This window comes from Pleuronectes platessa, chromosome 7, assembly GCF_947347685.1.
Source record: "Pleuronectes platessa chromosome 7, fPlePla1.1, whole genome shotgun sequence".
NCBI classification, from domain to species: Eukaryota; Metazoa; Chordata; class Actinopteri; order Pleuronectiformes; family Pleuronectidae; genus Pleuronectes; species Pleuronectes platessa.
The window spans coordinates 12,334,333-12,354,687 of record NC_070632.1 but is presented as its reverse complement, the minus strand read 5'-3'; the positions used below and the strand labels follow the sequence as shown (position 1 = coordinate 12,354,687).

The window sequence follows — 20,355 nt, the reverse complement described above, 5'->3', positions numbered from 1 at the left end:
TTCATAGAATAAAGTCATAAAGTCATTTGGACTGAATTACATCTGTAACTGTTGCACTTTCTCACTCTGTGTCAAATTTTACATCCTTTACCAAGACCTGATGCTTTGGCATTCCCAAGTCCTAAATAATAGTCCTGCTACTGATCTGTTCGCCTCCGACACTCATGTCCAATGCTGGAAAAGAAAGCATCTCCTTGTGTAGGTGCCGCCTGAAAATAAACCGTGTTCTCTAAAATCAGATTTTAGTATTTTTGTAACATAAGACTAAAGACACCAACTGCTCTCTTTGCATGTACAATGATGTTTTGAATCACTGTGTCAGAGAATTGGTGGTACTCTCATCTGTTCGTGTGATCAGCAGTTTGTGACAAGCTTCTCATTTTTGTGTCGAAAACTTGAATGTACATATTTTGGATGCTTTTGTTTTCTGACTAGCAGCAAGCAGACCAACTTTATATTGCCATGAATCTGTATGCTCGCCGTGTATGTCTTACACAATAAAGTCACTCAAACCAAAGTCATCATTGATAAATTCCAAAAACAGGGATAAAATAAAAATGAACAATTTGGTTTTGAGGATAATAATTTACTGTTTTTTTTACAAATGATTGAAATTTAAATTAAAAAAATAATTATAGCATAAATGGGGTGGTTACAAATTTCCCTCAGTACCTGAATAACAAACAGTAGAAGGCACATTGTGTGTGAATAAGAACAAAGTAGAGAAACTGAGTTAGACTTTTTGACCAGTCAGGGCCTTTTTTTTTCTAGAAATAACATAAAAAAACACCAATAAGATAAATAGATTGTTAAACCGCACCATAACAAAAGGCTGTGATAGAGAAAGAGAATGTTGAGTCATATACAAACATTTAAAAGTCATGCAACATGTGGGATCTTCGTGATACATGACAGCACACCACCATTTGATTTCTGATCCGTCTTGGGAACAGGCTCGGTCTTGGCAGTGAGAATAGTGCAGATAATCATGGCAATAGAACCGAACATGCCAATATGTTTATATACAATGTCAAATAGTCAGTGGCACTCAGTAGCATCAGTAGTCAGTAGTACTTTCAGGTGAATATACTTATCGTAGTAGAGTCTTCTTATTGTTCTTCTTGACAGTATTCAGCCTTAATTTCATCATCTACATTCAAGTCCCTGTCAGTTAGTAGTAGTAGCAGTAGCAGTAAACGTATCTGTCCCTTAGGCGTTCTGGTTGCTCTGATGGAGCCTCTGGTAACTTCAGTGTGCTGCAACGGATGGTGAGATCATTTTTTGGTCTAAAGCTGCTCGTTCCACATGCCACGTTTGGAGTGAAAGAAGTGGAAGAAGTTCCTCAAGTAGATCCTATCCACTTCCAGTTTTGACTTAATGATCCTAGAGCAGAGAGCAGAGGTACAGTATTTGGGTTTGGTATTAGGTTCAAGCGTGAGAAAAAACATGAAGGGAGGAAGATTGCTGTCAATTGGCGTTCTGACCAAAAAGTTGAAATGTCGAGAAGAAAATCTAAATAAATCAGACGAAGATATTTCTTTTGCATTTGGAGAATAAGCTGCCAGTGTTCGAACTCTGGGGTTTCTCCAACTGAACAGGTAGTTTTCTGCACAATCTCCTGATACTGATCATCACAAGTGCTGTGTTTATTTTGTAGAGGCAGCCATGTGTGGCCATGTTATTAGATGGACATAATACATTACATTACATGTCATTTGGCTGAGGACTGAGAATCGAACCGCCGACCCTCTGGTTGGAGGACGACCATCTTTAGGGCTGTGGTTACAGATATAATATTAAATGAAATAATTGGTTTCAAATGTCAAACTTATTTACACATCCTGCAATTATTAAACTAAATTAATATTAGTTTGGCATCAAGTTAACTAACCATGTTCAGTCGCTAACTGTGGCTGTCGGACTTATTTTTCTTTATAAAGTTACAGTGAAGATAAACATGGCTGATATGGGAATAAAATTAAAAAAGATAAAAGCAACAAACAAAAAGAGTGTCTGTCAAATTACATTGAGTGAGTAAACTGACCTGTCGAGTAGCTCCCAGTCTTCCCCTCCCCAGCGGTCTGTATATTCTCTGGTGTTCATTCCTCCCACTGCATCCAGATCAGACTTATAGATTCCAAGCAGACCAAAGCCTTGCACCTCCCAGAAACCTGCAATCCACACATTTACATTCAAAATGTAACATTTACTAAATCCACACCTAATCTTTAAAATGCATCATATTCACTTCAAGGTCCAGTGTGTATGATTTAGGTGAAAGGATTCTATCGACAGAAATTTAATATAAAATAATCCTGGTCATTTTTTCACGAGTGTGTTTATCTAAATTATTTAAAAAATTGTTCTTTACCCTAGAATGGGACCTTTATATTGAAATAGTTTATATTTACATCAGGTGGGGTCCTCTCTATGGAGGCTGCCATTTTTCTTGTTCTAGCCCAGACTGGACAAACTAAACACCTTTTGAGTTTTTATGACAACTGAAGGTTACCACAGGTTCTGTATCTTGTTTGGAAGGGGAGGCTGAGGTGAGGGGTATTCAGCTGCAATAGGCAACTTCACCACTTGATGTCACTAAATTCTACACACTGCAACTTTACAACAGTTTGAATAGTTGGTACCCTGGTTTCATTTGATTTCTCATCTCCCCTCTGGAGTCACATGAAGTAGTACGAGCAGTGGTAGAGTAGACCTCCTGAACGGCTCAGTGGTAACATAAAGAAACAAGAGTAGCGGAGCAAATGCCAAAACAATTCTTGGAAACGCAGTTTAAATGGTTAATCCAAATCAGTGGCTTTTCTGTCTGTTATTTAGCTGGATTACACAAAAACTAGAGAGAGAGAGAGACTCCTGTTCCTACTTAACTGCATTAAAAGACATATGATGATGATAACTTTTAATATCAAATAAATTGGCTTCCTTTTATTAATGTGCATTTTTTTATGTGCATCCCTCAATAAAGTAACGGTCACTTTAAAATGAAACTAGAGATGTGTGTATCTACCTCTGGCCTCCAGTGGTGAAGATCCACAGTCCAGTCTCAAGACGATGGGAGCAAAGGCCATGTGTCCCTCCACAGAGTGCTTCCTGATGCTGTCGATTATGGAGGTAGGGAATTGGAGGTGGAGGTCACAAAGAAACACTATGCTGTGTGGATCCTGAGGGAAGATGAGAGAGTGGTAGATATTTTATTTTTATTCTATTCAAGTGAATTAATCGTAATTATTTTACTGCTGAGAGTTGTTGCATCACCTACTTTTATAAGGTCGATTCCTGCTTGCAGACCAGCAGAGCGCTGGAAGTTTCCACTCAGCTTCAGATACTGGTACCTTATACATTCCACACACGCTGTTATAGCAGATACATCATGTGTAACATACTTGGCCATTGGTTTATATTCAGTTTAAAAGGAAAACAAACACACAAATGCACAACCTGTGGAGTGACGATTTCTTTAAAGCCTTCTCCACGTCCATGTCAGTGCTGTCGTAGTCAGTGACAATGAGGTTGAAGTTGGTGTCTCCGGATTCTCTGAACACTTTCTCCATTTCAGTAATCAGCTTGTGCACCCACCGAGCCTGGTTTTTCACTGAGAGACATAAACAGGCAGATAGACCTTGTGTCATATCATCTTAAAATTAACTCATAAGTAAAGCTGTCAAATACATCTAATGGAGTATAAAGTGCACAATCCCTGTGTAATGGAGATGAGTGGAAGGAAAATGAAAATACTCAAGTAAAGTGCCTCAAAATTGTATCGATGTAAGGCTCTGGAGTCAATGTGCAATCTCCACCACTGGAATGAGCCTTGTCAAAGGGGGATGTACAGTACCTGGAACTATGATGTGGACGGTGGCAAGAGGATTCCAGCTGAAGGCCACTGGGTTACACAGAACCAGCTCAGGTTGGTTACTCGTAGCGTAGACGTATTGTGACAGACGCAGCATCTGGCCCTTCATGTCTTTCAGCCGCAGCTCCAGGAGGTAGCGGATTCCTTTGGCTGGGTCCACACGCTTCACCACGTTAACCACTTGCACCAACGTGAACCGCCTGCAGGGGCAGAGAGAGACACAGTGACAGGTCTGCAAAATAGTTTCTCATTTACTTTAGATCAGTGAACTGATCCATTAAGTGAATGATCGCTGCAGCTCTACACATATTATACACCTTTCTGGGACTTCATTTGAGGTATTAGTACCCTTAAGAAGATATATCGGCACTTTAAAGGGAAAAAACCCTGCTGCAATGTGTATTTCCATGTCCTCTCTTCTGCCTCTCTCTGGTGCTGGAGACAGATCAGGCTGTTTTAGCCTGCCTCTTGAAGCCCTCCTCTGATTGGCTGACTGCACTTTGGTCTCATTCACAAACTCGTTGGTAAACAACACTGAGGGTAATTTGATATGTTTGGATAGAGTTATATGAGACCAACCACATATTTACAGTTGGTTACAACAGGATGTTTCTGAACAGTAAATTACACCGCCCATATTTTTGTTCAGGTTTTTAGCAGGACAGTCGGCCAATGTAGGAGTAACGTCCCGAGTTACAGTACGGAGTTTCAGAACAGAGCTGCAAGCTCAGCGACATGTCTGCTTAATGTTGAGTTTAGTGTGGAGGGGTAATGGTGGGGGGCAGGGGTGCTGGGTTCGTAGGCTGGACTGGTACCGGCTGGACGGGGCTGAGAGATGAGTGTGATCCCGTATAACGTCATACGAGGGAGGAAAGAAGAAACGAGACATTTCGATAACATATTTCTTAGAATGGACTGAGGGAAAAAGTCTGCGGAGAGACTGTATTCATACTTTGAGGGTCCCTACTGACCCCCTTCAAGTAATTACGGATAGTTAAAGCCCAGAAAATGCATTTTACTCAATACAGGCCCTTTAAGATAGATATAGTATTAATCTATTTATATAACGTAGCTATGTACAAATGGACAACCTGAAAACATGATGCTTTTGGCCATTGACTTTCACCAGTGTGGAGGCAAAACAACTCCCATTAAAATGACACCAATTTTTTTCTTCTATTACCCAGGTGATGTGCTGGTGCAGACACAAATACACTTACCCATTAGGTTCTTTGTTGAGTTTGTCCATGAAATTCTTGACCACTGGCAGAACCTCATTGGAGTTGATAAGCAGACTGCCAGCAATATTGCAATTCATTTCCATAGCATCTGAATTATGTGCCCGATAGTCCAGGTGGTTGATCTGGAAGGTCTGACTCCAGTGCTGGTTGACATTATTCTTTACCTGCAGGAGCTTAAGTGATCTTTTTACAATCCTCCGCTCCTCGCTCACAATTTGGGTCTTCTGAGGATTAGGCTTTGTGTCGTCTTCATGCACGGGTAAGGACCGGAGTACCTGCCGGAATTTCTCAGCGAAGGTCTCATAATCTGTTTCATAGTAGTCTGCCGATTTCTCCCCCATCAGGTTCTGATCTAGCATTTACCAGAGGAAAAAACAGAAAATTAGAGTGAATTGGTCTGACAACAAAAGTAACTATTTTCTAAATAAGAAAAAGGGAGAAAATACTTATGTCTTGTTCCTGCAGGTCTGGGCTGTCTAGTTTCATGTTTTCGGAGCTGAAGATAAGGAGACAAGATTGTGCAACAAATGAGAATTTGATATCACATTGTGTTTTCAGATGACACACTTAAAAAATAAACATCTTCCATGTTGGTGGATAGGACATGAACCAAAGTCAAAGTTTACATCAAATACATTTTTCTAAAAGATGTTTTCTATCGTTTGAGCTAGTTCTATTCAGACTGATGTTTATTATGTGTATAACTATAACATATAAATGTCGTGAAAAGTCATGATTAGTGAGTGACTCGCGATGATTGGTCCAGCATGTGTATCAATGGGATCTTTCTACCATGGCATCCTCTGATCGTTACTGATTCTGGCTCCAAATGTCCAAGATGGCAATGTTTATATCCATGATATTTTGGCTTCATTTCTGGATAGTGAAAGGAAGTGGAGACGCATCGTCCATCTTTATACAAAATCTATTGCCTAAAGCATATGTTTTTCTTGACTTTACATTCTACATTTTACAGTGATCCTCTGAAGTCTGTGTTGATTTTGTCCAAACAGATGCACTATTGAAGTCTGATGCCTTTACTTTGAAATCTTATCAACAGTAGGAGAAACAACGTACTTTATTTTTCAAAGGTAGTGCCGTTAAACAAATAAATGTTTGATGAAATGGAATGTGTGCCATGCAAACAAATGATAAATCATGCATTTTGTTTGTTTAGAACCTGGCTGAAAAAATCACAAGGTTTATAGATATTTTGTTTATTTTTGTGGTTAATAATGAGTGAATTAAAAAAGTACTTTTGCAATTTTTCTAAGTTTAAGGACTACTGTGCGTGTGTAAGCCAACAAGATCACTGTGCGTGAGCTGTATTTACCATAATGCCAGCATGTTAACTTGCAATTAGCCATCGCTTTGTTTAATTTTACAATGTGTATGCTCTTACTGAGATGGTGTATACTTCACACTAATAACTTTTCATCATGATTATCATAATATGATGTGGTTTATAAAGCGGCAAATAATTTAGTTTAAGTTAAATTTGCTTACATGCAGCCCTATATTAAGAGTTTGTCATTATGTTAAGAAAAATAGATTTATCAAAGTGAAACGGATGTCATGTTTGTATAAACGGTAATTCATATTAAAGACAAGCTTTATAAAGGATGATCCAAAAGACTGTAGTTGAATATTATCACACCTTTAGCGGGTAACCTGTTCACAACATGTTTGGAGTTGTCAATAAAGTGTTGTGAGCCATCAGTAAAAGAAAGTCAGACCCTCATTCAGCCAGGGATGCTACAACAAATGGATCTATAATTTCATTGTCACGTTTATCCCCGGAGGTCTCACTTTTCCAAGATGTGGGCGTGGTAGAAGCAGCTTTTCTCGGACTCCATTTGTGTGAGTCGGGTATGATCATTAGGGTAGATGAAGGACGATTTGACCTGGTGAGAGGAAATGAAATGACGTGCTGTTAAAGACCAGAGAGCTTATTGAGAGGAGATGAACATGAGGTCTTGTTTGATGAAGCTTATGAAGCCACGTCCTCAAGGACCTGATCAAAGAGCACAACACATGTTCATATTTAAATAATCAAACCGCATACCATGACCTTTGACCACTGAAATCTGATCTGTTAACTTCAAAGTAATAGTTCACCCAAAAATGATAATTCACTCATTATCCACTCACCCCTCTGCCGTTAGAGGGGTGGGTGAAGTGTTTGGGCTCACAAAACACTGCAGGAGTTTCAGGGGTAAACAGTGTAGCACCCTAAAGGTCCACCACAAGTGGCTAAGCTAGCAGTGGTTAGCATTAGCAAGATAACTCACTACCAGTGGAGGTTAGCATTAGCAAGATAGCTCACTACCAGCGGAGGTAAGCCTTAGCAAGATAACTGACTAATATTTCAGTATTGGATTCGGCTGCTACACTGTTCACCCCTGCAAGTCAAACACTCCCCCCCCCCCCCCCCCCCCACACACACACCCATCGGCAAAGGGGTGAGTAGATAATGAGTGAACTACAAATTTTAAAGGTTTCTGAGGTGTCGCGTTCTCAAGGCTCCAAATAGGTTTTATGAGGTCACACCTTTGACCGCCAGAATCTAATTGTGAATCTGACACATTTTAAGAAATTCCCTCACGGTCTTCTATGTATTCACAAGAATCATACGGGCATAAAAACCTGAAATCATGACGCCTCCAGCCACTGGCTGTCACCAGTGCGGAAGCAAAAATAATTGTGTCTTCAGTGCTACCCTGGAACATTTGTAGAGAACATGGTTGTCCACTTTCAAAACTGTATTCTGAAGAACAGTATGAGCAGGATGTCAATCCATCAGAAACACAATCATATACAAATACATACATAATTTAGTCCTTGATAGCGGCCCAGATGAGAACCTTTGTACGTGTAGCTGGGTTTGTACTCGCAGTCGGGCAAAACATCTTGTAGGAACTTGCTGTTTATCAAAGGCACTTCAAACCAACACAACAGAAATTAGAGCAGAGATTACTTTGTGCTTCAATCGGAGGAAATCACTTTCATCCTGATGTGAAACCAAACGAGACACAGAAATGTCTCTCACCATGGAGGAGAACGTCTCGTGGGTCTTCCCTCAGCATGTCGACTGTAGAGCTGCTCTGTTTCGTGTTGGAGTGACTTGCAGCCGTCTGAGGTATGTGTTCAACATCACCCGCTATCATAGCAGACTCATCTGTGGGATGAAGCCACAGGACAATAAAATCAGAGAAGTGCTCCACATTCAAATGTGCCACAAAACCACTGACTTGATACACAGTGTGAGCATCTGAGCAGAAATGATAAAGAAGTAGTTGTGGTTTGAGACGCGTTGTGGTGCAAATTCATGTCAGAAGGAATGATGTCTGGGCTGATGCATGTCTTTACCAACATAGAGAGAGATGTGCTGGGAGTCAATAACAGTGAATCTGGAGCCTTCACCCTGGAGCTGCCACTGCGTGAAAACAGACACAAAGAACTACACGTCTCTTCTCTGTTTAAAAGCTCAGGTTAAACATAATGTTACAGCTGCAAATGTCACGAGAAAACAGAGAAGTGACATTTGGATTTAAAGTCTAAATGAGCTGGGACGAGCTACTTACCGCCGCCTCCACATGGTCTGTACCTTCATGGTCCTGCTTGTGGAGGAGTTCAAAAAAGTACTTCCTCTCTGCAAAAAGCCTGTCAGACAGTTCAGACAGTTTTTGTTCTTTCACTTTATTTGTTTTAGGGTGTAGCAACAGTATTACCCTTGAGCATTTTATAATACACACGTTGAATAAACAGTAACACAATTTGTAAATACACATTTACACATCAGACATGCCACCAGGCGTGTACAGTACATAAAGTCAATGATGATTTTCATTGCTGATTGTAAAAGCCTACAAAGACACAGTGTGTAATTCACAGCCACAACAAAAACAGTCGTCTTAATTCTCTCCAACAACTACATAGAGTTTTTACTATATCAGCATTTCTGGGTTGGATTCCAAGAGGGACATATGCATGTTACATAGAACTAGGTTATGACATCTTACAGGTTATGAGACTGGATTGTGTTTATGTTAAGACATGAGTTTTGGTAACATTGCACTCCTGCAAGTGAAGCAGTTCCATAGATACGTGGTAGAGGGCAGTACGGTCCCTAATTTTCTGTCCCTGACCTAACCCGGATATCGTTTCAATACATCTGTCCCAACCCCTCAGGTGCTAACGAGCTTAGATAAGGTATGCAAAGTCTAACACAGGGGACTTGTTAGAGACAGTTTGAAGAATGAATGGTCAATGTTGGTGAAGCAGAAGCTGTAAAGCTCCGCGTTGGTACCCCTGTATGGATCAAGATGAATCCTACAAGTGACAATATGCAAGTCATGATTTCATTTTTGCTTGTGATGAGTAAGCAACTCCTGCCGTATAAAATATTTTGCTTCTTTTTAACTTTGTTTATTTCAAGAAATCCACCTGTGTTGTTTACATGTGCTTTTCTCACTGGTTTGACTATGTTTGAATGAGATATTTAGTGGAAATCGTGTAATAATATGTAAGTACATTTATTTTCCCCACATAGACACACATTAAACTCACCTCACTGGTCTGGATATCTGACTAACATATTTCTCAAACTCGCCAGGGGCGGTCCACTCTGCGCCAGTCTAATAAAAGGGAGCAATCAATTATAAATCATTATTAAGAAAGCAAATATTAACACACGTTTACATGGACACAAATTTTCAATTTTCAAGTCTAATTCAGAATAAGATCAATAGTCAGAATTATAATGTCCATGTAAATGTCTGTGACAGAAATGTAGAAATGTTCCTCTGCTGCTTAAGAAGATGACTGAGATGAATACCTTTCCAACCCATCCCAGTAACTGCAAATTGAGGGGGGAGTCGTCTGTGCTTAGCCACAACTCAGAGTTGTCCTGAGAGCTCAAAGCAAAAACAAACTCTCCTGAGAGAAAAAGGAAACAAGGGGTTATAAGGATTCAGACAGAGATATCTAGGAAATGTATGAAGTGTAAGCATGGTATCAAGAAGGGACTAGTGAGGTACCGTCAGTATATGGATGCAGATAGCCAAATATCCTGATTCCATAGTTAGTCCACTTAGGAATGACGGCCAGCTTCAGTACTGTACTTCTGGACTGAAAGAGTGAGGAAAAACAAAGAATCAGCCACCATGTTTACTCAAAGGGGGACAACCTCTTCAGTCCAGTGACCTGAGGATCTAACATGAGGATGTAGAATGCACCTGTGTAAAAACACCTCACTGTGACACTGAAGAAGAAAAGAGAACACTAAGGTCAAGATCAATCCTCTGGGGATCATGAATGAATGACATTTCATAGTGATCCTTCTGATTGTTGCCGAGATATTTAAGCATAATCCTGCTGAAGAACAAACAAACCAATGGACAAGGGCACAACCACACCCTCCCTGGCTGAGGTAATGATTTACTGAAAAGAATTAATGCAGTGTGGGGTCCTAAGGTCAGGCTCTGACTCACGTGAGGATACAGTGGGTAGTGCGGGTTCTTGCGGAGCTCAGCTATAGATTTGCCGCACCAGTCCTCAAACACGTGCAGATTGGCCCGTCCCTTATACTGCAGGAAGAGAGGAGAGAGAGGAAGTTGTGAACACAGTGGGATTTGTTCTGCAATATTTCTGCGGTATCAGCTAACCGTCTGGCCTCAGTGTTTAACATCTAAAATCAACAGCTGTACACACCTTTAGATAACACCGGGTGTTAAAGTGACAGAAGTGCTGGATTCAAATGTCAAACAGGTCCTGTGAGGACTGTAAGGACCTGCTGGACAGTTGAAACCAGCACTTCTGTCCTTACCCTTATCCTTAAACTTGATTATCTGGTCTTGGGTTGTTATGGTGTGAATAGTCGTTTTTTGTTTCTACTTCCTCCACAGTGTAATGGAGGTTTCTGATGTCTGTGTAGCTCATTTAATTCAAAAGACAAATTCAGTGAACTGTCTCTCTCCTAAAAGAGAAATAACCTGTTTTCAATTATCATAACTACAGGGTTCAATACAGCAACAAGACTAAAGTCTCTACTTTTATCTATTTACGAGAGGGCCTTTGCATCATAACTTGGAGAAAAAAGCCAAGAAACTTACCTGAGAGCCTATGCCTCTGTCTGACTGTCCCTGTCTCTCTATTCTCAGCTCCTCTCCTTGAGTTTTCTTTGCCTGATGACACATTTGGGAAAGCGCTTTAACACTTTCTCTTATCAATTTGGATTTGACTGGGGTGCTATACTTCCTTGTTTGGATATGTTTTCTTCCCAGGTTACATACACTAGTAGCAGAGAAGCAACACCCATTAACCGATTTAATACAAATAATATGCCTACTTAGACTTAGTTTTCCTGAAAAAACAGATCTCCAATATTTTGCTGTCACTGTGTAAAAGTCCAAAACAATGTGAAGTTTTCCAGACACTGAGCATATAACAGCATTTATTGTAATTTTCTTTTTTCAATGAATTAAGACTTGAATTATTTCCAAAATCATAATTTAGATATTTTGGATAACTCAATCTTAAATATTATAGGAATATTATTACACCTACAACAGATGACGAAGCCTTCAATTTCAATGTAACCAAGCCTTCTGAGTCATATACACATCTGACATTTGTAACAAAGCAAACAGTTTAGAATCTGATGAGAGTTCACTGGGACGAGTCTTCTACTAACCAGAGGGTCAGTGGTTTGATACCAGTCTCCACTGTTCCACATGCCAAATTGTCATTTGCAAGATACTGAACCCCAAATTGCGGCTGTGCCGGCAATGTGAGAGTGATGTGTGAGACAGAAAGTGCTGCAGATAAAAGCACTGTATGAATGTTTGTCTAAATGCGTGAACAGCAAAAGAGTTTTTAGGGGTCATCACAACAACAAGATGATAATAAGAAGTATTGGTCATTTTTCATTGTGATATAGAGCAACAGACATGTATAAATGTCAAGGTTTACCAGGATGTATGGGACCCATGAACATAAAGGAAAGTGCACTGGAGGTTAGTGTGACTTCAAAAGAGATGAGTATTTAAGAACATGAAGGCTGCACACACACACTCTAGACCCAGAGGTTTTAGCCAATTACAGACCAATATCTAATCTCCCCTTCATGTCTAAAATCTTAGAAAAAGTGGTAGCCAATCAGCTTTGTGAGTTTCTCCAGGAAAATAATATATATGAAAACTTTCAGTCGGGGTTTAGATCCAATCACAGTACAGAGACAGTCTTGGCAAAAGTCACTAATGACCTTTTAATAGCCTCAGATCAGGGACTTGTGTCTGTCCTCGTTCTGTTAGATCTCAGTGCAGCATTCGACACAATTGACCATCAAATTCTATTACAAAGACTCAAACAGTTAATTAACATTAATGGAACCGCCCTTAACTGGTTTAACTCGGACTTTTCTGAACGCTCCCAATTCGTGCAAATTAATGATGAGTCATCTGTGCGCACCAAAGTAAACCATGGTGTTCCACAGGGCTCTGTGCTCGGCCCAATTCTATTCTCATTATATATGCTTCGTATAGGAAAGATTATCAGGACACACTCGGTAAATTTCCACTGCTATGCGGATGACACCCAGTTATACTTATAAAACCAGAACAAAGTAATCAATTAACTAAACTTCGAGCATGTCTCAAGGACATAAAAACCTGGATGTCCCGCAATTTTCTCTTATTAAACTCAGACAAAACAGAGGTTATAATACTTGGCCCTAAACACCTTAGAGACACATTATCTAATGATATAGCTGCACTAGACGACATTGCCCTTGCTTCCAACAAAACAGTCAGGAACTTGGGAGTGATCTTCGATCCTGATTTATCCTTTAATAGTCACTTAAAACAAATTTCTAGAACCGCCTTTTTCCACTTGCGTAATATCTCAAAAATCAGACATGTCCTTTCACAAAAAGATGCAGAAAAACTAGTCCACGCCTTTGTTACATCGAGACTGGACTATTGTAATTCATTATTATCAGGCTCCGGCAGTAAGTCGTTAAAGACTCTACAGCTTGTCCAAAATGCCGCAGCACGTGTCCTGACGAGAACAAAGAAAAGAGAGCACATTTCAGAATCAGAATCAGAATCAGAATCAGAATTCTTTTTATTGCCATGTATATTTGCACATACAGGAAATTGCCTTGGTGTGGTTGGTGCACTTTACAAACAACAAATTAAAAAACACAATATTGAACAATATAACAATATAAAAAATAAAAAAACAGTATATACAGTTAAAGAGTTACGTGCGGTTTTAAGGTGCAGAGATTGGTAATAGTGCCAGTAATATAGAGTTATAAATTATGTGCAAGGGTGGGTGGGGGTCGGGGGGGTCAGCAGAGTCAGTGTGATGCAGGGGGCTTGTTTGTGAGCCCCACTGCCAGGGGAAAAAAACTGTTCAGGTGACGCAAGGTTTTAGTCCTGATGGCCCGGAACCTTTTTCCGGACGGTAGTCTCTGGAACAGGTGGTGAGCGGGATGGGAAGGATCAGCAATGATCTTGCGGGCTCTCCTACTGGTCCTGGAGTGGAACAGGTCTAGGAGAGCCGGCAGGTCACAGCCGATGACCTTCTCAGCTGACCGGATGATCCGCTGCAGTCTGCCCTTGGCCTTGGCAGTGGAGGCAGCGAACCAGACGGTGATGGATGAGGTGAGGATGGACTCAATGATGGTTGTGTAGAAGTCAACCATCACTTTCCGCGGCTTGCTGAATTTCCTCAGTTGCCGCAGGAAGAACATCCTCTGCTGGGCCTTCTTGATGATGGAGGTGATGTTCTCCGCCCATCTCAGGTCCTGTGCGATGATTGTCCCCAGGAATCTGAATGACTCCACTGTTTTAACTGGGGAGTTGCACATGGTGAGAGGGACGGTTTGAGCTGGGCTCCTCCTGAAATCTGCTACCATCTCTACAGTTTTTAAGGCGTTCAGCTCCAGGTGGTTCTGGCTGCACCAGGAAGCCAGGCTGTTTACTTCCTCTCTGTAGGCGGCCTCGTCCCCCTTGGAAATTAATCCAATAAGGGTTGTGTCGTCAGCAAACTTCAGAAGTTTTACAGAGGGATGGCTGGAGGTGCAGTTGTTCGTGTAGAGGGAGAAGAGGAGAGGAGAGAGCACACAGCCCTGTAGGGCTCCAGTGCTGATGGTCCGGGTGTCAGAGACAAGCTTCCCCAGCCTCACACGCTGCTTCCTGTCGGTCAGGAATTTAGTGATCCACCTGCAGGTGGGCTCAGGCACGCTCAGCTGTGTCAGCTTGTCCTGGAGAAGAGCTGGGGAGATGGTGTTGAATGCGGAGCTGAAGTCCACAAACAGGATCCTGGCGTAGGTGCCAGGGGAGTCGAGGTGCTGGAGGATGAAGTGGAGTCCCATGTTGACTGCGTCGTCTACGGACCTGTTGGCTCTGTAGGCAAACTGCAGCGTGTCGAGGAGGTGGTTGGTTATGGTCTTGAGATGGTTCAGCACGAGGCGCTCAAAGGTCTTCATCACTACGGAGGTCAGGGCGACTGGTCTGTAGTCATTAAGGCCTGTGATCCTCTGCTTCTTGGGAACGGGGATGATGGTGGATGTTTTAAGGCAGGCGGGTACAACACATTCAGCCAGTGAGGTGTTGAAGATGTCCGTGAATACTGGAGACAGCTGATCCGCACAGTGCCTCAGTGTGGAGGGGGAGACAGCGTCTGGTCCAGCTGCCTTACGGGGGTTCAGTCTCTTCAGGAGCTTATTTACATCTCTCTCCTGAATTGAGAGAGGTGTGATGGGGTGTGATGGGGGGGATGGATGTGTGATGGGGGGGATGGAGGGGATGGGGCAGTCTGGGGCCATTTTGTGGGGGGGGCTATTGTCTTTGTCCAGGCTGGGGAGAAGAGGTGTGATAAATGCGGGGGGGGTTTGAGAGTGTCTGTCGAATCTACAGTAGAAGCCATTCAGTTCGTTTGCAAGTCTCAAGTCTTCCACAGAGTGGGGGGATTTGGTTTTGCAGCCGGTGATCACTCGAAGGCCCTTCCAGACAGACGAGGAGTCGTTGGCTGCAAACTGTTGTTCCAGCTTCTTTGAATACTGTCGTTTGGCCTCCTTAATCTCCTTGCCAAACGAGTATTTAATCAGTCGGAACCTGTCCATGTCCCCACTCTTGAAGGCCACCTCCTTCTCCAAACGAAGCTGTTTGAGCTTTGCTGTGAACCAGGGCTTGTCGTTGTTATAACACACCCTGGTGCGCGTCGGAATACAACTGTCTTCACAGAAGCTGATGTAGGACGTCACAGCATCTGTATATTCGTCCAGGCTGTTAGAAGCAGTTCTAAAAATGTCCCAGTCAGTGTTGTCAAGGCAGTCACGCAGCTCCTCCACAGCTTCTCTGTTGCTCCAGTTCTTGGATCTCAGCACAGCAGGTTTAGAAAGTTTAAGTTTCTGTCTGTAAGCCGGGATCAGGTGAATGAGAGCGTGGTCGGATAGACCCAGGGCAGCGCGCAAAACTGCATGATAAGCCTTGCTGATGGTGCTGTAGCAGTGGTCCAGGGTGTTCTCCCCCCTGGTCAGGCATTTTATTAACTGTTTGTATTTTGGGAGCTCTTTGGATAAGTTCCCCTTATTAAAGTCCCCAAGAACAATAACGGGGGAATATGTGTTCTCTCTCCTTCTCTCCACTCCCAGTATCTGCTCAGCGAGTTGTCGTTGAGCCTCGCGCACGTCAGCTTGCGGGGGGATGTAAACTCCGGCCAGGATGAAAGAGGTGAATTCACGGGGAGAGTAGAACGGTCTGCGGGTGATGAAAAAAGTTTCCAGGTCCGGAGAACAGGACTGTAAAATTACGTTCACGTCGCTGCACCAGCCATGGTTTATATAAAAACAAATCCCTCCGCCCTTTGGCTTGCGTGAGAGGATCGGGTCGCGGTCCGCGCGTAACAGCTGAAAGCCGGTCAGCTGTATTAGCATCGCTACATTGGCTTCCAGTTAAATCTAGAATAGAATTTAAAATTCTCCTCCTCACCTTCAAGGCCCTTAATAATATGGCGCCATTTTACCTTAAAGAGCTGTTAGTACCTTATAAACCCACTAGAGCACTCCGCTCCCAGAATTGAGGCCTACTTGTCGTCCCTAAAGTCTCTAAAAGTAGAGTAGGAGCCAGAGCTTTTAGCCATCAAGCTCTCTGCTGTGGAATAAACTACCACTTTCAGTTCGGGAGGCAGACACCATCTGTTCGTTTAAGAGTAGGCTCAAAACCTTCCTTTTTGATAAAGCTTATAGTTAGAGCTGATTAGTGCGGTAAAACGTTACTTGTTCTATTTTATGACACATGACACACGGAGCTTCTTTTTCCAGCTTCTCCTTACTCTTCTCCATCCCTTTCCCCCTTCCCCGGAATCCCTTTGCTTTATCACCCGCAGATCCAGGGCCTCTGTGGCCGCACCATGGATTGCGGTTGTTGATCGCGCACCGGGGGTCGTGGTGGTGGACCCAGTGTGGCGGATTCTGTGTCGTATGGGCTGATCGTGGTGGTGGCGGACCCTGTGTCGTGTTGGCATCTGGTACGGGCATTAGACCAGGACCACGGCGGCGGCTCGTGGTGGGTGGCGGTGGACGGTGACTGAGGACTGGAGTGGCATTCTGGTCTGGATGGTGGATCGTGGTCCTGCTGGTTGCTGAAATGGACTGTGATTGCAGCGGGACTGCTTGGCATGTCATGTTGGGGTTGTCCTTCGGGATGTTTACCCTCATGAAATGCTGCTAGAGACTTTAATCTTTAATCTTGAAGACTTTAATCTTGATGATGTTTTCCTACACGTGGCATCTATTGCACTTCTGTCCGTCCTGGGAGAGGGATCCCTCACATGTGGCTCTCTCTGAGGTTTCTATGTATTTTTACCCTGTTAAAGGGTTTTTAGTAGTTTTTCCTTACTCTTGCTGAAGGTTAAGGACAGAGGATGTCACACCCTGTTAAAGCCCTATGAGATGAATTGTAATTTGTGAATATGGGCTATACAAATTAAATTTGATTGATTGATTGATTGACACACATGCAAACATACACACACACTTTTGTTTTCCAGGGTTGTGGAATATCGCTGGTCGTCCATGCAGCTGAGTCCTCCAAGTTGTTTGGATGGTCCTGCAAAACCCACACATTTAATTAACTTTGCCTTAGCTCCTCTGCACAAACACATACTCTTAGATCGCCATATTTTCTATTACTGCTTCTTTATCCTTACCAAGTTGTCAGAAATGGATTTCCTCCAGATGTTGCTGACACTGTAAGCTTTCAGGCCTGAGGAAGTGAGTGAAAACAATCAGAGCAATACAGCTGGGACAGGCAAATATGCAACGACTGTACACAGATGGGCAATGCTGTCACTTGATATTGATCCTACAATTCTATTGGTCTGAGAGAGATTAACCATACTGATATAAGAGGGTAAAAACTTTAACGGCTGATATATATATATATATTTTTTTAATTGGTAATGACCCCCAAGAAGTTGTTATTAATCCCTTATGACAAGGAAATTAGTTGAGCCTTTATTTGTATATTAATAAATATGTATATATATATATATATATACGTAGAATTTGCTAAGTTGATCAAAAATAAAAAGGAGACAAATATCTTGTGAAAAGAGGAGCCTTACACTCAGAAGGTTTCGAGGGTTATGACATCTTGGAAAACGATGAGATTCTAAACCTTTGCGCGAAAGGGCTGATGCCTCTGTCGATGTGCTGTACACAAAAACACTTAGCAGCCGGATTTATACGTTATGTCCGGCCTCCTGCGTGCTCTAGGCACCACCCCTCGCCTAAACCTTCCAGACAATTTCTTGTTGTTGTGAACACATCTGATCCAGACAACCCACTTTTCCGCACATTTTTTGGAGGTCATTTTTGAAAATGTAATTGAGTGACATTTCCATGTTAGCAAAGAATCTCTGCCACTATCTGCTCTACCAAACATCTTCTTTCTCAAATTATAAGGTTTAATGTATTTAAAACGATTTTTTGTATTAAGCGCATGGGCAAAGGGGGTCAGTTTACAGCGCTTGTGATCGCAGAGTCTGTCATTATCACCAGGGTGGAGATCTCTCAACACGCTTTCCCTTGAGCCATAATACTCAGTAATTTTGTCAGCCCAAGTGCCTCTATTGTGGAGGTTGAGAAAATACAGAGTGGAGTACTATTGCTCCCATCGGTCCTCATCTGTACCCTTCTCCTGATGTCTCTTCTTTACAATATCTCCCACAACACTGATGATTCATTTATTAACATTAATTAAGTTCTTTTAAATTTCCAATTTTCAAAATGAAATTTAGGAGGGGGGGGGGGGGGGGGGGGTAGTATGATTGCAACATTTGGGACTACCTGTTCGGTTTTTGAACACTAATCCAGGTTTTGCAAAGGTACGAACTAGTGTGGAGGGAACTGAAACTTGATATCAAGGAAATGGAATAAATGCTCAATCGGCTTGCCATATCTCTCTCTCTCTCTCTCTCTCTCTCTCTCTCTCTCTCTCTCTCTCTCTCTCTCTCTCTCTCTCTCTCACACACACACACACACACACACAGACACACACACACTTTACTTGAGTATTTATTTTCCTGACGACTTTTGCTTTTACTCACTACATTTAAACACAAATTTCTGTACTTTCTACTTCTTATATTCTCATAACTGGCTCGTTACTTAAGCAGCGGAGGTTGGAGCAGCGCGCGCCTTTACAGACGGCGCACCCCTCTCTCGCTCACTCGCTGCCCCCTCCCTCGGGAGATGCGCGAAAAGCTGTGGTCGGGCTGCCTTCAGAAACTTTGATACGAGTTTTACTTCCTCGAGATAGTAAAGTTTGATAGTCTTCACGGCGCTCCGCCAGGGCCGTGACCGAATCTGGCGGGGCCGATCCGAGGACCTCACTAAACCATCCAATGTAGCGACGTGTGTACAAAGGGCAGGGACTTAAGTTCAGTCTCTATTATTCGGTCTGAAATTTGGCAGCAAAACGAGACTGTGTCCAGGGATTTTTTTCTTTTCTGTACTAGCACTGTGCAGGTTGTTAACAAAAGAGAAACTATCTCAATTTGTGTGACTATAACTTGTTTCCCTTTGCTGAGTTATCATTAGCGGCATTGTGTATCACTCCTGCTACTGATGAAAGGTCCATGTTTAGTGATATTTACAGATTTTTTTAAGTGGTTATACTGTGGTTTATTAGTGTTCTTAGGCAGACACAAGAGGCACTTGTTTATTCTGTTGTGTTCATTCTTTGTTGTCCCCAGAAGTTCAGATGTTTGTGGCATCTGTTCAGATGTTTTTTTTGTGGCTGTAGAGGCCTACTATAAAAAGCACATAGCATTTTAAATGTAGGTACATTTCAACACCAGATACTTTTGATACTTAAGTATATTTAATATGAGCTACTTTTATGTTTGTAAATGTTTCAAACATTTTGATAAAGTTCTTTAAGAATTGTGTGACCGAAAATGACATTTTTGTTTCATTTAGATTATTTGACCTTGTTTAGATTTAGTTCCTTTCTGATTAATTGGTTAAATTTCTGGTTGCTTTGTTTTATCTTATTTTGTTCTATGTTCTATGGGTGATGTGCAATATGGTTGACGGGTACTGTGCAATCCTGGTTTAGTGGCCCGAATATTGGTGAGTTGTTTCCTTGTATAATTTCCTTGTATAATATCGTTTGCATGTGATTGGGTCTGGAGCCTTTAACTTCTCTCTTTTTAATCTGTTATTTATATCAAGTACAGGCACATGATCCTGTGGTGTTCGATCAGTCTTTTTAAATAATTTGTCCGACTGTTATCCTAAACTTTGGACCACTACACATAGGTAGGTAAAAGTCATGAACATAAACTTACTTGAGTTATGGTTCCATGCCTGAGTACCGATCATCTCAAAGTAGACTGCCAAAGTTCCGAGCAGCAAGATCGTGCCGAACATGAGACACTTGTCTCTGCGCCGCAGCCTCGTCAGGGGGGAATCTATCGTCATCTTCTGGACTCTGAGCTGAGACTAAACCTTTTTACACAGCCTGGGTTTCCAGATATGTGTCCGTTGTCAATTTGATTGTGCGTCAGAGAGAGAGAGAGAGAGAGAGAGAGAGAGAGAGAGAGAGAGAGAGAGAGAGAGAGAGAGAGAGAGAGAGAGAGAGAGAGAGAGAGAGAGCAAATGTTTTTGGTATCTAGGTGCAGCCGACTGTGAGAATAACTCCCCTCTATTACCGTATAGTGTCATCA

General features: G+C 42.1%; 1 protein-coding gene across 4 annotated transcripts; it reads right to left on the bottom strand.

The window, feature by feature from the left end:
• Positions 1-565: 565 nt before the first annotated feature.
• LOC128444344 (beta-1,4-N-acetylgalactosaminyltransferase 3) lies at positions 566-20,225 on the bottom strand. 4 transcript variants are annotated; one of them, XM_053426776.1, is made up of 21 exons: positions 19,978-20,225; positions 17,332-17,387; positions 17,160-17,231; positions 11,226-11,297; positions 10,605-10,700; positions 10,152-10,242; positions 9,950-10,050; positions 9,682-9,749; positions 8,697-8,775; positions 8,482-8,548; positions 8,162-8,290; positions 7,942-8,051; positions 6,922-7,016; positions 5,559-5,608; positions 5,092-5,464; positions 3,854-4,071; positions 3,457-3,610; positions 3,278-3,350; positions 3,026-3,179; positions 2,045-2,171; positions 566-1,383 (listed from the first exon to the last, which is right to left on the bottom strand). In XM_053426776.1, the coding sequence occupies exons 1-21, from the start codon at positions 20,108-20,110 to the stop codon at positions 1,287-1,289; spliced, it is 2,415 nt and encodes an 804-aa protein (XP_053282751.1). In that variant the 5' UTR covers positions 20,111-20,225; the 3' UTR covers positions 566-1,286. The 4 variants fall into 4 exon arrangements, 3 of the variants coding, with proteins under 3 accessions (XP_053282751.1, XP_053282752.1, XP_053282753.1); XM_053426777.1 differs by lacking the exon at positions 11,226-11,297 and having other exon boundaries at positions 19,978-20,224; XR_008339143.1 differs by lacking the exon at positions 566-1,383 and having other exon boundaries at positions 3,278-3,369.
• Between the last annotated feature and the right edge of the window lie 130 nt (positions 20,226-20,355).